At 56.1% G+C, this 18,389-nt stretch overlaps 1 protein-coding gene across 1 annotated transcript; it reads right to left on the bottom strand.

The window, feature by feature from the left end:
* Positions 1-3,235: 3,235 nt before the first annotated feature.
* On the bottom strand, positions 3,236-17,117 carry PPP2R5B (protein phosphatase 2 regulatory subunit B'beta). Its single transcript, XM_065407225.1, has 13 exons — positions 16,919-17,117; positions 10,150-10,346; positions 9,665-9,766; positions 9,219-9,311; positions 8,431-8,561; positions 7,580-7,639; positions 7,137-7,245; positions 5,591-5,644; positions 5,457-5,507; positions 4,963-5,082; positions 4,409-4,536; positions 3,930-4,031; positions 3,236-3,383 (listed from the first exon to the last, which is right to left on the bottom strand). The coding sequence occupies exons 1-13, from the start codon at positions 17,115-17,117 to the stop codon at positions 3,236-3,238; spliced, it is 1,494 nt and encodes a 497-aa protein (XP_065263297.1).
* Between the last annotated feature and the right edge of the window lie 1,272 nt (positions 17,118-18,389).

The raw sequence follows: 18,389 nt of genomic DNA, 5'->3' as shown, positions 1-18,389 counted from the left end.
GGTCACAGAACAAATCAGTGACTGCAAAAAGAACCCAGGTGTTCTGACTCCCAGCCCCCATCTACATGCCCTTTCTCCCACCTTCACAGCCTAACACTTTGTGAATGGAATCTGCACAACCCAGTGACATGAAAGTATCTCTTTATTGAATACAGACTTATCCAGCAAACGAAAATAAGGGGGGGGGGGGAAGAGGGAGGGCAGCTTTAAACCAAATTATTTTAAATATAGTCATTTAATTTCTTGTTTTTTTTACTCAACCCCTTCCCCCAAATTCCTCCTCCCTCAAAAATAACCCCTGGTGTCCATTCCCAACCCCAATTCCTCTCACGGTAACTACATCGCCGCTGTATCTAAGAGACAACAATTGTGCACCCGGTTACTACAGTCACCGTATGGCGTGAGTTGCTACAAATAAATTAAGGTTTAAATTAAAAATATCCCACTACTCCCACCAATAAAATAGTAATTAAAAAAACAACAAAACCCTCAGGGAACTGTAAAATATTTTAAGTCATGCCTAGTATTGAGGGCACGATGTGATACCCGGGATGCCTTTTGGCCAGTGCCGGCACTCGAAGATGGGAAGAAAATTAAGACAGTGGAGATGCAAGAGCATGGGCTCAGCACAACTAGAAATGGAGCATTTTTCAACCCCCATACCCCAAGATGGTAAGTCTATTCAACACCCCCTTCAAATGGCATAGTCTATTCAGGCCCTTCCTTCCCACTCATGAGATACACTGCCATGCACCCAGCCAAATGGCAGTCAACTGCCCCCCCCTCCAGCAATGGCAGGTTCCATCCAGCTCACCCCCTTTAATATAATAGAAACTATGCACTTATCCCTTTCCCAGAGCTGGAATGCCAAGTCCAACCTCCCTCACCCTGTGACCGTACAGTCTATTCCCCTCCCTCCAATTGCTAGAGTTGGAACAGTCAAGTTTAACTTCCCAACCCAGCAATGCTAGTCTATACAATTCCCCCTGCTCCCAGAATGGAACAGTTCTAAATCCCTCCCCCATCTCTGAGATAACACAGCCTATTCAGCCCTTCCAAATGGTACAGACTATTCAACACCCTTCTCCCCCTTCCGTATGGCGGTACCTATGCAGACCCCTCCCTCTTTAGCCCCAAATATGCAACAATTAATTCCAGATGGTACAATCCACTCAAAGACCACATCAAATCTTCAGCCTCGTCTCTTTATTTCCCCAGATGGTACAGTCTATTAAGGCTCCAAGCTGGAAAAGGGGTTGGTTCAACTTGATCATTCCCTAAGGGGAAGAAGCAGAATGGACCATACCCCCTCCCTGTTTAGATGGTATACGGACTCTACCATCTGGGGGAATGTTACAGGATAGAGTGCACCACTGGGGGGGGGGGGGGGGAGAGAGAGACTGTTTTGAATAGACTGACCCACGTTTCCAACAGAAATTGAAAAGGGAGGAAGCAAACTTTTAAAGTGACAGTAGCAGCTGACAGCTGCTGGGGGGAGGGGTCATGGCAAGAAGGAATGTACCCCAAGAGCTGAACCAAGAGGATTGCGGGGAAGAGGCAGGGGAGATTGGTATTAACCTTGCAGGGCTATAAAGCTGCTCTCTTCCTTGCCTTTCTGCACCACCACCCATTTCCAGGGAGGGGGACTCCCCCCACACATACCCATGGACCCCAGGTCCAGTTCCCCAGCTGCTTCCCTCTCCGTACCTTAGCAGTGTCCAAAAAAATTAGATAGTGGCTGACAACAGGCCCTCCAACTCCTGCCTCCCCACTAACAATCCCTTCTGTTCTCTGAGCTGTCACATCCATGGCTGCTGGTCCTGTACCTGAGGGCACTACACAGCCCCCTTGAACATCTCTGCTATCGGGGCATTCATGTTAGGGGAGATACATTTGACTGTTGAAGCAGCAATGGAGGGTGGGGGGAGAAAACAGGATCCCACAGAAGCCTGGCTTTCATTGGGGTGTGTGGGGGGGTACAACAGGGAAGTCTCCCCAAAGTATGTTTGTGCAGGGGAGTCAGGATTGTGCACAGATATATAGGAGAGGGGGGATCTCCCCCATGCTGTTTGTGCAGGAGACTGAGATGGGGGTGGAGATAGGGGAGGGATTGTGGGGTGCACTGATGTATGGGATCAGGATTGTGGGGTGCCCCAATGTATTGGGGGAGATCTCCCCCAAGCTGTTTCTGTAGGGGAGTGAAGTGGGGTGCACTGATGAATAGGGGGAGCTCAGAGAGTGCCCCACTAAGCTAATTGCCAAGTTTTGGGGAGCAGGCTCCAGGGCTGAGGGATGGATCTGCCCCAGGGGCTGCAGTAATGAGCCAAGGGGACAGATGGAGGAGGATCAATGCAAGGCTCAGCTGATCTCTTTTTCAGAGTCCTTCCCATCACAGCAGCTCAGTCTCACCACCTCCAGGCTCATCAGTAGACCCTGCCCATTCGTACTAGCATAACACCCATTCCACAGACGGGGAGGGGGGCAGGAACTGAACTCCCAGCCTCTCATAAGGGGCTCTACTCCCTCCCCTTTCACATTAGGAGCCCTAGGCTGAAACAAGAGGGTCTATTGCTTTAAGAAACACAGGGGCCCCCCTATCCGGCCCCTACAGCAGAGCCAGCCACAGCCCACTGCAGTGTGGCAGGGGGTTCAGTTTGCACTGGGGAGAGCTAAGCTGGGTCCCCCATCTAACCCCTTGTTATATCCCATATGACAAATAGAGGTGGCTCCCTGGACCAGAACAGCTGAGATAGGCTGATTGCCAAGGCAGGAATCACCAGCAACTCACCCTGCCCCCAGCAGCCCTGGGGACCCCTTCACTGAGGTCCTGCGCCCCTGCAGCCTATTGCATCCCTATCCTGCTCCTACCCCAAGACGTAGCCTGGCCCTGCCCCTTTGGCAAGGGGCTGAGGCTGGACCCTGCACCTCCAAGGAATGGGGGGCCCTGGGGCTACCCCAAAAACATGCCCCTGTGCCAGCTAGGACCCACAGAGGTCACGTGGGGTGATGTGTTAAGTGTACACCATGGAGATGTGATGGGGAGAAGTGCCAGCCCAAGTGGGGTGCAATTGCTGAGGCAGGGGTGCCCCCCTCCAGTCCTGTTTTGGATCCGTGTCCCTGGTGGGATGGGGATGGTGATGGCTGGAGGGCCGTGGGCTCCTGCAGCACGGAGGGGCCGGCTCTGGTTTGGCACAGGCTGGGCAGGGGAGGGGCTGGCGGCCGGCTGGGCACCTCTCTAACTCTTGTTGCCACTCTGCAAGCCCAGGCTGTGCTGGAGATTGAGCCGGTTCATTTGCGCCTCCTCCAGACCCTGCAGCTTCTTCAGCTGCAACTCATCCAGCTGCTTCCAGAGCTCCTGGCGCTCTTTTTCCTTCTTCAGCTCCCTGCAGAGACGGGGTAGCAGAGTGAGGGGGGAAGGCGGCACGCAACTTGGCCCCTCGCCGATAACCCAAGGCAGCACCTGCAGTCAAACGCCCTCACAGGGGCTCTGGAGAAGCCATTGGGAAACCCAGGCCAAGATGACCTCAGAGCCGCCCCAGGGCATTGTGGGGGATGGGGCATGCCCCCAGGAAACCCAGGCCAAGATGAGGTGAGCACCACCCGAGGGCATTGTGCGGGGACAATAGCTCGGCAGCATCCTCTGGCCTCCCACTTCTGCACACTGCTGGGGGCGCTTACTCCAAACTAGCCAGGGGCTCCTCACTCCCCAGCTCCCAGCCCAACCCTGTGCAAGGGCTAAGAGACAGGTATGGCCTATGGAATGCCTGGCCGCAGGTCACATGACTGGGCAGCAGTGCCCACCTCTCCGAGAATCCTCCAGGGACTCCTGCATGGAAGGGGCTGGCCCTAAGGACATGGGGGGAGGAGATTGGCCCCCACTCCAACATCTGGATGCCCCACATTCCCTCCAACACCTGGCCCCCACTCACTGCTGCTTCTCCACCTTGTAGGAGGCTGTGAGTTCATCAAAGAGTTTCCCATTCATCTCCATGAAGGTCTTGAGCACGTTGTAGACCAGGGAGACTATTGTCCTGTAGGCACAGGGGAGGAGAGGTGAGACCCTGACTGGCTTCAGCTGCCAGCCCTATGTTGGATTCCCTGCCCCAGGGAACCCACCCACCTCTGCCCATAATGCATCCTGGTGCTTGCCACAATGCTCACCCCCCACAGCCCTGCAAAGCATCATGGGGTTTGCCAACATGCCCACCCCACAGCCCCCTGCCCAGGCTCCTCACCCCAGTTCCCCAATGCACTTGAGACACACCCCGCAACCACCCTGTGCTCCTTACACAGCAGGGGAGGGGTTGTGGGGAATAGCAAGACCCTAGGGGAGGGATCCCCAGTGCCTGGAGCCCTGCAGGGGCTAAAGGGGACAGGCAGCTGAGACACGTCCCTCATACACACTCACTGGTTCCAGTGCTCCTTGGAGACCCGATAGAGGGTGCCGAAGATGGCAGGCAGCACCGTGTGGCAATTGTCCTCAATCAGACTGAGAATATATTCGTTGTTCCAGAAGTACAGAGCCCGCTCTGCCACCTGGGTACAAGGGAGACAGGGTGAGTGCTGGGGGCTGCCCAGCCCTGCACCCTCCCACCCCCACTCACCTCCCCTGCCACCTGAGGTCAATACTGGGGGCTGCCCTTTGGGAGTCTGATTCCCATCAGCAGGGGTCTTGACTACACCCCAGGCCTGAGGAAAGGACCCCTCAGCACCAACAACCTGGAGGAGGGAGCCCTGACCCCCTCAGCCCCCAAACTGGGGTGGGGGACCCAGGATTCAGGACCAGCCCAGACTCAGAGAACCCCAGCTTGGCTGAGTCTGGACCCCCTTGAAGGGAGGGGGAATGGGACCCCCTCCCCAGCCCCTAATTGGGGGCAGTGACCCTTGGTGCCCTAGAGCCCTGATGGGGGAAGCCCCAGACTCATGAGGAGTCTAGGCCCCACTCCCCCAGCCTGCACACACCTGGAAGTGGGGGCTGGAGATGCAGCGTGCGATTTGTTTGAAGAGCGGCTCCTGCACCTTGACAAACTGTGAGGGCTCAATCACATCCAGGATCTCCTCAATCTCCCCCAGGAACATCACCTGCGGGGGTGGGGAGAGGCAGAGCTCCCCTTGTGAGCTACAGGGCTAGGAGAGGCACCCTCGATTCCCCACCCAGGTCACACCCCAGCCTGTGTGCTCCCCAGTGCTCCCTGATCCCCACAGACCATGTCTCCCCACTCCCAACAAGTGTCCCCTGAACAATGCCCACCTCCTGTGCCTGCCCCCAAATCCCCCAATACCCATTCTTTACCCCATCCAGTGCCCTCCAGTGCTTTCACTCCCCACATCCCTCTAGGCCCCTATGCAGTGCACAGATGCCCCCCACCAATGCCCCTCCCCACAACCCTAGCCTCCAGTTCCCCATGTCAGCCTGTTTCCCAGCTAGCAGGCCCCCCGCCCAGCCCCAGCCCCACCTCTTTCTGAGTGCAGGTCTTCGGCCAGTATTTCAGCAGTCCCCGGATCACCTGAGGGAAGAGGGACATGGAAGGGTTAGAGGGGAGAGCCATTGGGCCCTGGATCCCATCCCCCACCATGGGGCTGCACTTACATGCTCTGTCAGGGTGGCATCTTTCTCCAGGAATTGCACCACGCAGTACGCCAGCTGCAAGGGGAAGTGGAGCAGCATCAGAGACAGGGATCCCCTGCACTGGTCCCCACCCCCTAGATTCCTCCCTAGCCCATTGAGCTCAGATCCCATCAACAGGTGGCAGAAGCATCTGAGACACCCCCACCACCTAGCATCCCCCACCACCTAGATACCTCCCTAGAACCCAGGGGGTCTGCTCCCCATGCCCATCCCATGTGCAGCACCAGACGCAGAGATCCCTCCCAACCTGCAGATTTCCCCCACCCTCTCCCCCAAGAGGTCAGATTCCCATCAGCAGGGTCCATGACTAAGGCCCTTCCAAATTCACAGCCATGAAAAACACATCACAGACCATGAAATCTGATCTTTTGTGTGCTTTTACCCTGTACTATACAGATTTCATGGGGGAGACCAGTGTTTCTCAAATTGGGGGTCCTGACCCAAAAGGGGTTTGCGGGGGGGGGGGGGCGGAGTTGCAAGATTATTTAAGGGGGGGGTCATGGTATTGCCACCCTTACTTCTCCACTGCCTTCAGAGCTGGGTGGCCAGAGAGCAGTGGCTGTTGGCCAGGCACCCAGCTCTGAAGGCAGCGCCCCGCCAGCAGCAGTGCAGAAGTAAGGGTGGCAATACCATACCATGCCACCCTTATTTCTGTGCTGTTGCCTTCAGAGTTGGGTGGCCAGAGAGTGGCGGCTGCTGACAGAGGGCCCAGCTCTGCAGGCAGCAGCGCAGAGGTAAGGGTGGCAATACCATACCTGGCATCCTTACTTCTGTACTGCTGATCAGAGCTGGGATCTCAGCCAGCAGCCGCCATTCTCCAGCTGCCCACTCTGAAGGCAGCACCAACGCCAGCAGCAGCACAGAAGTAAGGGTAGCAGTACCACAACCTTCCCCCCCCGACCCAATAACCTTGCGACCCCCCCCCCCCAACTCCTTTTTGTGTCAGGACCCCTACAATTACAACACTGTGAAATTTCAGATTTCAATCACTGAAATCAGGAAATTTATGATTTTTTAAATCCTATGAGTGTGAAATTGACCATGATTTTGGTAGGGCCCTATCCATAACTGACAACATCCCAGCTTTGGCCCACAGTGCTGCTATGACATAAAGCAGCCACAAGGGGGAAGTAGTGAGGCAACTTCCAATGCCTGGAACTGCACAGGGTGTAGAGTGGGCAGGGGAAATCAAATCTCAGAGGGGCTAAAAGCAGCGCTGACCTGGGCAGAATGGCACAGGGTCCCCCACATTGCTGCTGCGCTAGGGCACGGCCACTGAGGCCACTCTTCAATCTCCCAGATGACAGCCAGACCCTCTTACAGGGGAAAGGCCCTGTATCCCATTCCCAGTCCCCTTGAACCAGCCCCTTCCCTGGGGATCACTTATTCCTTGCACAATTTCAGGAGCAGGCTCCTGCAGCTCACACCCCTGGAGGTGACCCCTTATCTGCCCTGGAGGTGAAAAGTCAGAGTTCAGGGCCACTCCCAGAAGGGAGGTGGCACTTACCTGGGCATGGAAGATGGAGAGGGATTTGACTGAGTGCAGCGGGATCAGCACCCGCACCAGGAAGTGCTTGTGCTCCGTCTTCAGGGGCAGGGCGAAGCCATTGATGATGCTGCACGTTAAAGGGAGGAGGGACAGGTAGTGACACAAACACCTATACAACTGGGAGGACGGAGATCAGGAGCCAGCAGCTGGCTCCATCTGGGAGTGGGATGGGATAAGCTGTGGGGTGTGGTAGGATGGGGGCCAGGGAGCCCTAGATCTCAGCAGCCCCCAGGGGGCAGGGTACAAGGTGCTCTGGTGGCTACTCTATGGTTACTGGTGGGGGATGCCCCCTGGGGGGGGCTGAATCCTTATGGGGCGCCCTCTACGGGCTCCCAGAAAACAGATCATGGGCCTGTAAGGCTGGGTGTCATTCTACCCCTGTCCCCATGTGCAACCATTACCTGCCCAGGATTTCCAGTAGCTCGGCCACACCATTGAAATGCTCCGTCTCGTAGATAAACCTGGGGGGGGGGGGGGGGGAGAGAGGTAAGAGATGAAAATGCCTCCAATGCCTCTTTACTAACCCCCAACTCCCCACTGGAGCGTGCTCCCCTTGGGTCCCCATACATGGGGAGGAGGGAGCCAGCCCTGTCCAGCAGCGTGGTGGGGAGGAAACAGGTGCTGTGAATTCTGGAGGGAATGGGGGGTCTAGGGGAGGCTGCTGTGGGTAGGCTAATGCTTCCCCCATGGCTTCAGCACCAGCTTCAGCCCAGAGCAACTGGAGAACACTCCCAGGAAGCCTGGGCAGTACACTGCTCCCTGATGGGCATTCCAAGTCACAGTAACCCTCTACTGGTCACCCCAACCCCATGGTCAAATTTAGGGGGGGAATTTCCCCAGCCTCACCCCACATATTGGGCATATGGGGCACAGCCCCTTCAGGGCACATCATCCCCCATACGGCAGGGGGAGACCTGGGTAACTGGTGGAATTCAGGGCCCTGCCCCATCTCTGAGACCAAGGGACACAACTCAAGCACCTGCCAACCAGAAGGGGATTGGGGGGCTTTCTGCTTTGCGGACATACTTCCAGGAAGTCCCACCCTCCTGCCCCCCAAGGAGGCATGATGCCCAGGGAATCCCAACCCTGCCCACAAATCATCATCCCCAGGAAGTCCCACCCCCTCCAGGAGGGACTTCCTGGAGAGCCATGGCAGCCCATGCTCCTTGGTTAGGTCAGGGCGCCTGGCTTGAGACCGGCTGGAAGGGGACCTCTGCCCCATAGCAGGCTCCACGCTGCCTGGGGGGCTCACCGGAGGAAGATGTTGTTGCACTGCTTGCGGATGTAGGCACGCAGCCCCAAGAACTTGCCATAGACCCGGTGCAGGATGGTCTTGAGGTACTCCCGCTCCCGTGGGTCCTCACTGTCAAACAGCTCCAGCAGCTGGGGGGCAGCAGAGAGGGTCACACAGATGATCTTGAAACCTGCCCCCCCCCCGCCAACCTTCATCCCGACACCCAGCCTGAATATCCCTTGGGGGAGATAGCTCTCTTCCCCCCCCACCCCCAACCCTGGTATCCCACAAATGACCCATCCTCCCCCACCCCAGACACTAGGTGCAATGACTAGTTTGTCACCAGCAGGTGTGGGACCGACCCAGATCCCAGAACTGCTCTAAGCATGTCCACCCACCCGTGCTCTGGGACTCCTGCCTGCTTCCCCAGCCCAGGATTGGCTGCAATGGGTGAAGCCCCCGTCACCCCAGGTACCCACCTCAGGGAGTACTGCTCCCAATGGGCCTGTCCAGTCCTGGAGGGTTTCTCTGCTGCCAGCCAACGCACCCCATCATGATGGAGGTTTGGAGCCCAGTCAGGCCAAGAGCCAGCAAACTTGCTGCACCCCAGCTAGGAACCAGGCTCCCACCACCCAGGCCAAGAGCCCCATTGAATGTAGATCAAGGGAGGGGAATCAAAGCAGCCATTACCCCAACCCCACTGACTCCTCATGCTGCAACAGACCCCAACAGCAGCAGCCCCTCATCCACTCCCCCAATATTCCTCAGCCTCCCCCAATCCAGCTACTTTCCCAGGCACCACTCACCAGCAGCACGAATTTCTGGTCGACGTAGCGCTTGGCCACAGAGGGCTGGAAGTCAGGGCTTTCCAGGAAGCGGAGGAAGAACTCGTAGACCAGCTGAGTGAGAGAATTGAGACCACTGCTGGATGCATGGTGACTCCCCACCAGACAGTATTTTCATCCTAGCACTTTGCCACCCAACTCTGTGGCATAGCCCTGCTCCATTGCCCAGAAATACGCACCCTCCTTAAGAATGGCAAGGAGTCCCGCCCAGGAGCAGAACTAGAAATCATGCCCCTCCCCCAACCCTTGCCCTGCAGCCAACTGGATGGGAGTGCTGCCAACTCTGGGCGGGGGCCCCAACTGTGACTATATTCTGCTGCCTCTCTGGGCAGCGGGATCGAATCCCACAGCCCCAGTGGCACTGGACCCCTGCCCTCCCACCACACGCTCCCTGAGGGGTGTCTCACCTGGAGATGGGGCCAGGAGGGCTCCAGGTTGGGCTCGTCCTCTTCAGGGTCAAACTCAGGGTTCTCAGTGGGTGGGAGAGTCCGGAAGATGTTGACTGAGATCTGGCACGATTAGAAGGGGGGGGGTGTCAGTTGGGCCTGGGGAACCCCCCATACCACTATCCCCAGCCCTCACACCCCAATCCAGCCCCCATTCTCCACTGGAGTCAGAATCCACCCAGAATACTCAGAGGCAATGGAAAAAGGCACAGAACCCAGGAATTCTGGCTCCCAGTCCTGCCCCTGCTCTAACCCGCTAGACCCCTCTACCCTCCCAAAGCTGGGAACAGAACCCAGGAATCCTGGCTCCCAACCCCATCCCTGCTCTAACCCACTAGACCCCGACCCCTAGAGCTGGGTTCTGTTCCCAGGAGTCCTGGCTCCCAGGCCCCACTCTAGCCCATCAGACCCCATTTCCCTCCTGGCACCCTGCCCTGCTCCCTCACCATCTTGATGATCTCGGGGTAGACGGGCTCGATGAGGACGCCGCGGTTGGTGGCCACACACTCCACCAGCTCGTTGAGCGCCGCCCGCTTGATCTCCTTGCCCTTGAGGTCGGCCACGCAGTCCAGAAAGTCAAAGAGCACACAGCACTGCTGGAGCTTCTTGCACAGCAGCTCATGCAGCTCCGCCACGGCCACATCTGGGGAAAGGGGGCATCAGCACCAAGGACACCCCCCGCCGCAAAGTGGTACAAACCCACACATGGATTGGAGGTTTAGCCCTGACGACGAACCCCCCCCCATGGGAAAATGGTACAATCCCACATGGACTTCCACTCAGCCTGACACTGACCCCCCCACCCCCCCACACACAACGTGGTACAATCCCATGTGGGTCTGGTGGCTTGGCCCCAACACCACACCTCCTCACCAGACAGTGGTACAATCCACTGTGGGCTGGGGGTTCAGAACCAAGCATGCACCCCTAGTGTAAAGGGGTACAATCCCACATGGACTGCATCCTCCCCAGCATAAAATGGTACATTCCCACATGGCTGGGGTGCAACACTGAGCATGCCACCAGCATGAAGTGGTACGATTCCCACAGGGGAGGGGGGTTCAGCACTGCCACATCTAGGGAAAGGGGAGTCAGCACTGAGCAAACATCAGCCCCCAGCATGAAGTGGTTCAATCCTAGGTGGATGGGTGAGGGGGCTTAGCCCCAAGCCCTAACCCTGGGAGAACAGCCAAAGAGACGGTAAACCCCAAGCCAATTCACTGTGCTGGGGGGATGCAGAGAATCACCACAGTCCCTGCTCTAGGGAGCTCTCCCCAGGGTAGTCTCCCTGTCAGCAAATCCCTTTGGCATGAAAGGTCCATTCACATCAAGCTGATCCCTTCCGATGTTACGTTACACCAGGGACAGTCTTTGCTCTGTGTCTGTACAGCACTCAACGCAATGGGGCCATGGTCCATGACTAGGGTTCCTAGGTGCTACTACGATGCAAATAATTAACAATCCAAGCCCTGTTTAATGCTAGTGAAGTTCCACACTGGGTTTTGTGGTGATTCAGGGTCACAGATTCTAAGGCCAGAAGGGATGAACTTGAGTGCCTTGTATTGAATGAAGATATTGATACAATAGGCATCACAGAAACTTGGTGAACTGGTGATAATCAACGGGACACGGTAGTAACCGGGAAATATACAGGAATGACAGTAGGTTGTGCTGGTGGAGGAGTGGCACTATATGTGATAGACATATAGTACAAAACTTAAATTAATCAAACTGTCCCACAGAATCTCTAGGGATAAAAATTCCACGCTGAATAATGAGAGTATAGCAGTAGGAATATACTACCGACCCCACTGACCAGAATGGTGACCGTGATGGTGAAATTCTCAGGCAGATTAGAGAGGCAACAAAAATAGAAAACCCAATAATAATGGGGGGGTAGGGAGGGGTTTCAACTATCCCCATACTGACTGGGAACACGTCACCTCAGGATGGGATGCAGACTCCATTTCTAGACACCATTAGTGACTTTCTTGGAGGAGCTGTGACACAGGGCACATCTATGCAGCAGCTCCCCAGCTCAGGTAGACAGAGCTTGAGCTAGCAAGATATCAGTGCGACCGCGGTGGCAGCCTGGACTAGCCAAGCGAGTACAATGCTGCCCGACTCCCTGACATGGTACAATACTGCCCTCCATGTACTAGGGAAGCAAGCCCAAGCCACTGCAACCATGCTACTATTTTTAGGCTCTTGCTCAAGCTGAACTAGCCCATGTATGTCTACTTGAGCTGGGATTTATACCTGTGTGAACCCACAGATTAAACCAGGGACTCCTTCTTGGATGCTCAAAGTGCCTTGAAAAGCAAACCAGTTCAGATTCCTGCTGAGGGAGACAGGGTAATAATCCCCAGCTCTTATCTAGCACTTTTCACCCATATATCTCAAAGCACTTTACAAAGGAGGTCAGCATCATTATCTCCATTTTACAGATGGGGAGACTGAGGCACAGAGCAGGGAAGGGACTCGTCCAAAGTCACCCAGGAGGCCAGTGGTAAAGCCAGGAATAGAACCCAAGTGTCCTGAGTGTCAGTCCAGTATTCTGTGTGGCATCCTCATTAGGGAATCAGATAATCCAACGGACCAAGAACCAGAATAATTATGGGTATGACGATAGCACTGCAGAGAGCCCCAACCCCTCCAAGATCAGGGGCCTGTCATGCTGGGCACTGAACAGACACTTTCAAAAGACAGTCCCTGCCCTGAAGACCTCATTCAAAAAGTACAGGATGGGAGGGAGAAACTGAGGCACAGAGAGGGGAAGAGACTTGCTTATGGTCAGTGGCACAGCCAGAAATAGAACCCTGGAGTCCTAACGCTCTAATCACTAGACCCCACTCAACCTGCCCCGACAGCCACCCAGACCTGGTGTGCAGCAGGGAGCACCAAGACAGCCAGGGACCCTGCAATAAAACTGCCAGGGCTGTCTCTGGTTTTCTTAACGCACCCCCATGGATCGTCATTTGGGGCCAGCAGGGAAAGTCGCCCCAGTGCACCTCCCTCAATGCTCAGATTACAGCCCTCCCAGCCACTGGCTCAGCATAGAGTCTCCCTAAAAATAGTGGGGCAGACATGGGGTGGGGAATCTAGCAGAGCCCCAGCAAATTCTGAACAGATGATCTCGGATTCCACACCCCTTGTTCTCCATATGTCAGAGCCCCTCCCCAGCCCCATATCTAGGTTCCACTCTGAACTCAAGACGCTACTCAGCCCTAACAGCTCTCTGGGGAGATGGCACTGGCGCCAGCTTTGATCAGCAAGAACAGGCAACCCCCACCCCCACCCCAGCGAGTGGCCACCAAGCTGGGACTGGCACAGCCCCTGCCTGTGACGCCCTCAGTATTCCAACAACACGTGGAAGCACAGCTAGGGCACATGAGGCTGGGATAAGAGTGGGGAGACTTGGGGGGGTGGGGTCCTGGTTAGGCAGGTGGGGTACTGGGAGGCACTGCTGCAAGACTGGCCTTTTGCCTCCATGGACCTGGGTGTGAATACAGGCACTGGCCACTCATGACAAGCACTGGGCCAGGGGAGGTGCATCTGAGGCAGGAAAGACGAACACGGAGTTTGACACAGTAGAGGGTGCTGCAGGTTGAGACTGAGACGCATCAGCAGCAGAGCCAGGGGTGCCCGTGGGTCAGGACTGAGGAGCAGCAGTGAGCTGGCTCAGCAAGCCCACTCCTGGTGCTCTCCTCAGGGAGGCCAGCGGGTAGCAAGCCCCACAGGACCCGTCTCCACAGCAGCAGAGATCTGAGAGGAAGCAACAGCATCCAGACCTCTGGGAAGTGGGGCGGGGGAGGAGCAGAAGGCCAGATGTGGGGGAGGAGGAGAGAGGATGCCCATATTCCTCCCAGGGCTGTCTCCCAAGGCAGGCAATTTCCTGCCTCCAGGTGGAGACAGCAGCACAGGAGGCAGCCCCAGCCAGAGATGCAGCTGGGACAAGGTCCCCTGAAGCCAAGAGAGAGAACCTGGCTCCCCAGGACCCATGATCTAGCCCCAGCAGAAGCCCCTGCTCCCCCAGACACAAGCAAGGCAGCATCCTGTCCCTCCCCAGCGTTCACCTCCCTCCCTGCCAGGCAGCTCTGGTGCCTCATGTTCCATTCTGGGCAGGGAGAGAAACAGGAGACCCAATAAAACAGGCCTACAGAAATTCGCCTGCACCTCCAGGCTGGACACAGATGGAGCACATCTCCCCTACCTCCAAATTCTGCCACCAGTACCTCCTTGCCCTCAAGCTCTGTCCCCACCCCTGGAAGATACCAGGGGCACAGCTGGTATGGGGGGGTAGGGATTGACAGGCAAGATCTTTAAGTCAGACACTGGGGGATGCTGAACACTGGAGCTGGGGGGTTTCTAAGGGAAGGCAGGCTGAATTCACCACCAAGGCCTCAGCAACTGAAGGTGCAGACGGATGGGTGCCTCCCCTCCCAGCTTGGAACCAGACTGAGAGTTGACAAATTCACTCCAGGCAGAGGCCACCAAGCAGTCTGCAGCAGAGCTGGTGGCCCCTGGAGGGGAAAGGCCTCATGTCCCATTCCCCACCCCTGAGCCAGCCAGTTCCCCTACCCTGGGGCCAGACCTGAGCCAGGGCCCCCTAGAGGGGAAGGCCATTCAGTCCCACTCCCTTCTGGGTCTCACCTAAGCCCCCAGTGACAGCCCTATGCAGCTAGCAGCACCAGCCTCCAGGCAACTCTGAACAGAGAGAAGCCTACAGGGCAGGGACCGCAGTGTGGGGGTGAGGACACGATCTGTGGAAGACCCAAGGGATCCCCCAACTCGGGCGGCAGACATGTGGGAAGCCAAATCCCACACTGCGTTTTTAAATCTCTGGAGCTTAAAGAGCGTCTTGCTATTGCAGAGCTGAGCTTGCACATGCATGGAGCTCTGCTGGGGTCCCTCTATCCCGACCCACAGCCCACCTGCTACCCTAGCCCAGTGCTTCTTAGCAGATGTGGAGCCTGCCAAGCCAATCTGCGGCAAAGCCCTCAGCCCACCATCCAATCTGGTCAGAGGGCTATCGCCAGCGAGTTGTGACACTGTGTCTTTGGCCACAGCGTGGGGGATCCTCTCGCTGGCCCCAGGTGCGAAGGCCGGCTGCACACTGACCCCGGCCTGCTTGAAGTTGGCTCAGAAGGCTCCCATGAGTGTCATGGCAAATCAAACCCAGGTACACGCATGGCCAGGTCAGTTATACCAGACTGGTGTCTGACGTCAGCTGCAAACCGTTCTTCACGCTGACTTGCAACCCCCCTTCTATTACAGCCCTGAGCTCCCACATACATAACCCCACCCCCCAGCCACTGAGAGAGCCAGTGGGTATCTGGGAAGGTTCCCAGGGAGACACTCAGCATCAATTTGGCTGCTGGCTCCAAAAGGCACTTAGAGAAACCAAGCAAACACCCAGCAGTGTACTGAGGGGGGAGGGGATCTAGCAGGGTGGGGGTTGGGAGCTGAGAGTCAGGCTTCTATTCCCAGCTCTGAGAGGAGAGTGGGGTCCAGTGGTTAGAGTGTGTCTGTGGGGGAGGGGAGACAGGGGGGTTGGAAGTTAGGACTCTAGAGTTCTATCCCCAGCTCAGGAAGTGAAGTCTAGATACTAGGCCAGACTAGATGGGCCCATGGGTCTGATGCAGCATGATAGCTTGTACACACAACAAGCACTAGACAACCAGGGAGCAGTTGCCCCTACGGGAAACCTCCCTGCCCAAGGTGGGCCTGCCCCCCACTAAGGGCTTGAACGATGGTGCGAGACCCCAAAAGATCCTCCCTCCATCCCTAGCTTCCATACCAGGGCTCCTCCCAAGTCTGAATCCCCTATGGGACACGAAGGCGATTGGGACTGTCTAGCAGGCCGGGGCCTGGAGACTCCCAAAGAAATAAGGAACGGGAAGGTTTGAACTAAGGGCATGGAGGGCGCAAGGAGCTGCCAGTGCTGTTAGGGGAGGAATTAGCAGGGCATCAGCATCACACCCCTGCCATTGCAGACTGGAAACTAACAGGATAGGGCCAGCCCAGCTCAGCCCTGCTCTGTGTTCCAACGGCACTGGCTGTGCAGTGCAGCCACATGTCCTGCTTGGAGCCCGGCTGGGACCTGGCAAAATTCATCTCATGCTGTGGGCAACCAAATGGGCATCAGAGGTCAGTGATGTCCCAGTAACTCAGCCTGGATGGGAACTGGTGCCAACATCCCATTCCCTGCCCCCTGAGCAGCCAGTCCCCCGCCCTGTGGTTGGTTCTAAGCCAGTCCTCATGGGGCTGCCTCATTTCCCAGGGGCCTGTTGGGCCATGCAGGGTGGCTGAGTCACTGGGCCAAGAAGGGCTAAGGCAAGAGGGAGGGGTGTGGTGACTAAGGGGTTCCAGCCACTTCCCTCTTTGCAGGAGCAGGAAGGGAACACATCACAGCAGAGCCAAGCTCAGACCAACCTGGGAGGGGAGAACTGCAACCAGCGTTGACAAGTAACGCCACCACCACAAGCCCAGAACTACCACACAGCCCTCCAACAAACCAGGCCCAGAGCTCCCATGTGACCCTCCAACAAACCTGGCCTAGCTCCACTAAAGGACCTACAGCACAGTTAGCAGCAGCAGCCCCCAGGATTCCCAGGAGACCCTACAATTACAAAGCCCAGCACTCACAGGCAACCCTACAAAAACAAAGCCAGGCTTGATGCTCCCAAGAAGACTCTACCATAACAAACCCAGTACAGACAGCACTAGGACTCCTAGAAAACCCTACATTAACAATGCCCAAGATCAGTTAGCCCCAGAGCACCCAGGTGACCCCTGTACAGGGTGACACTGGGGATGGGGTGCTGTTTGGAATCACCAAGGGCAGGATAACACTAAGGCACTCAAAGACCAGGTCTGGCTGTGGATGACAGGGCGGGGGTGACAAGGGAACACAGGGCTAAGCAGGGCTGACAGGAAAGGACAGTCTCAGCTCACACTGAACATTCCCTGACCTGCTGAATGGGACAAACCCTGTGCAAATATCAGTGTCGTCCCTCAAGCAGATAGGGCAGAAATCCCCACCTCTCAGAGATGGGGAAACTGAGGCACGGGAGGCACTTGTCCAGAGCTAAGAGAATCCAGGACTCCTGACTCCCAACCCCCTGCTCCAACAACTAGACCCCACTCCCCTCCCAGAGCTGGGACAGAACCCAGGAGTCCCACTCCCAGCCCCACCAGTTGTGCGACACTCACCTTTCAGCAAGGGCAGGGGTGTCAGCTCCTGTTGGTTGCTCTGGTACCGGAATTGGGACGAGCTGTGAGAGCGGCGCTGACGGGAGCGGCGCAGGGAGCGCCGGGAGAAACCGTCCACTTTATCAGGCGGGGGGACGGGCGACATCCCTGGGGATGAGGGGCTGGTGGGGGTGCCAGCGGGGGGCAGCTTGGTCTCCATGTTCGCAGGTGGGGGCAGCTATCAGAGCTACTTGGCTCCTCTCCTCCAATAGACAGGGCCACTCTGGCTAAGCCAAGAGGATGCTGGGTAAAGCAGTGCCCGTTAGCACTCTGGAGAGGTGTCCAACATGACAGGAATATAAGCTACTCGCATCCTCAGCACACGCCCCATGGCAAGAGGGCAGCACGTATCCAACACAGCTCCCCTTCGCACCCCGGGGCGGGGTGTGGGTGATCGTCCAGTATCCAATTTCCAAGAGGATTCCAGGCCTGGAGCCTTACTTTAGGTCCACAGGTACATTCAAAGTTTCAGACCCGACGAGACACCTGCTTTGGCATGAATCATTGCAGGAGGTATTCTCACACACACACACACAAACACCTGTCCCCCACTTGGCTACAATGGTAGGGGTGGGGGATCGCCTATTTATTCCAGGGGCAGCCCGATGCAGAGGACGAGTTCGGCTGAAATCCAGGCAGTTCCTCAAGCGTGGGTTAAGGTAAGTTCCTGGTGCATTTGGAAAGCAAAGAGTTTTTACTCTGAATCCCAAGTTTCTCTTCCCCACGTGTCTCCAAGGGGGAATGAATCAGGCAGCCCAGTTCAGACACCTCTCCCCCCAGTAGAGACCCTGATGAATCAGAAGCCAACAAGGATTTGAAACCAGCTCCCTTCAAACTTTGGTGACTGTAGAATAAATTTTAGGGGGCAATTCTAGCAGCAAAACCCCTATCCCTTTTTTGCAAACCCCTAAGTATTAGTGCATTCAATGCCAAACAGACTGTGCTCGCTCTGATTTAAGACTGGATTTTAAAAGACACATTTGTAAACCATCTCTTCCAAAACTAGACACTTCCTTAAGTTCATTTGCTTTCAGCTTCCTCCACCCTCAAGCCAAAGCAATGATGCAACACCAACCCCTGAATTTAGCAGCAACGTAGTAAATTGCACACACCAATCTGACCTGCTACCCCCATCCAAGCAGCAAAAACTTTACAAAGGGGGAAGTTGCTAAAATGACACAGACTGCAGTTCCCCACCCTGCTGTCACTATGGGGAAGAGAAATTTAAATGCTTTTTACAGCACTGTGCCCACAGCTACCCAGCTTGTTTTGGGAACTAAATGGAAGACTTTACCCTTTAAAAAAAAAAATCAAACCCATGCACCAAATAAATAATACACACACACACACACTATCTTCCATTCACTGGCAAAGCTTATGGCTTAAGGATGCTGTAAATAGCTCAATCCCCTCTGCCCTTTACCTAGGCAGC

The sequence above is a fragment of the Emys orbicularis genome, chromosome 7 (genome assembly GCF_028017835.1).
Source record: "Emys orbicularis isolate rEmyOrb1 chromosome 7, rEmyOrb1.hap1, whole genome shotgun sequence".
Taxonomy (NCBI): Eukaryota; Metazoa; Chordata; order Testudines; family Emydidae; genus Emys; species Emys orbicularis.
The sequence above is the reverse complement of the archived record's forward strand: the minus strand, read 5'-3'. Positions and strand labels throughout refer to the sequence as shown.

What these genes read in the sequence shown, in the direction of transcription:
- PPP2R5B (XM_065407225.1), bottom strand. Translation starts at nt 17,117, where the DNA reads ATGGAGACCAAGCTGCCCCCCGCTGGCACCCCCACCAGCCCCTCATCC. An exon ending in CCTCCTGGCCCCATCTCCAG is followed by an intron (nt 9,312 to 9,664) that starts GTGAGACACCCC and finishes TCTCTCACTCAG; the next exon opens with CTGGTCTACGAGTTCTTCCT. An exon ending in TGCAACAACATCTTCCTCCG is followed by an intron (nt 7,640 to 8,430) that starts GTGAGCCCCCCA and finishes CCCCCCCCCCAG; the next exon opens with GTTTATCTACGAGACGGAGC.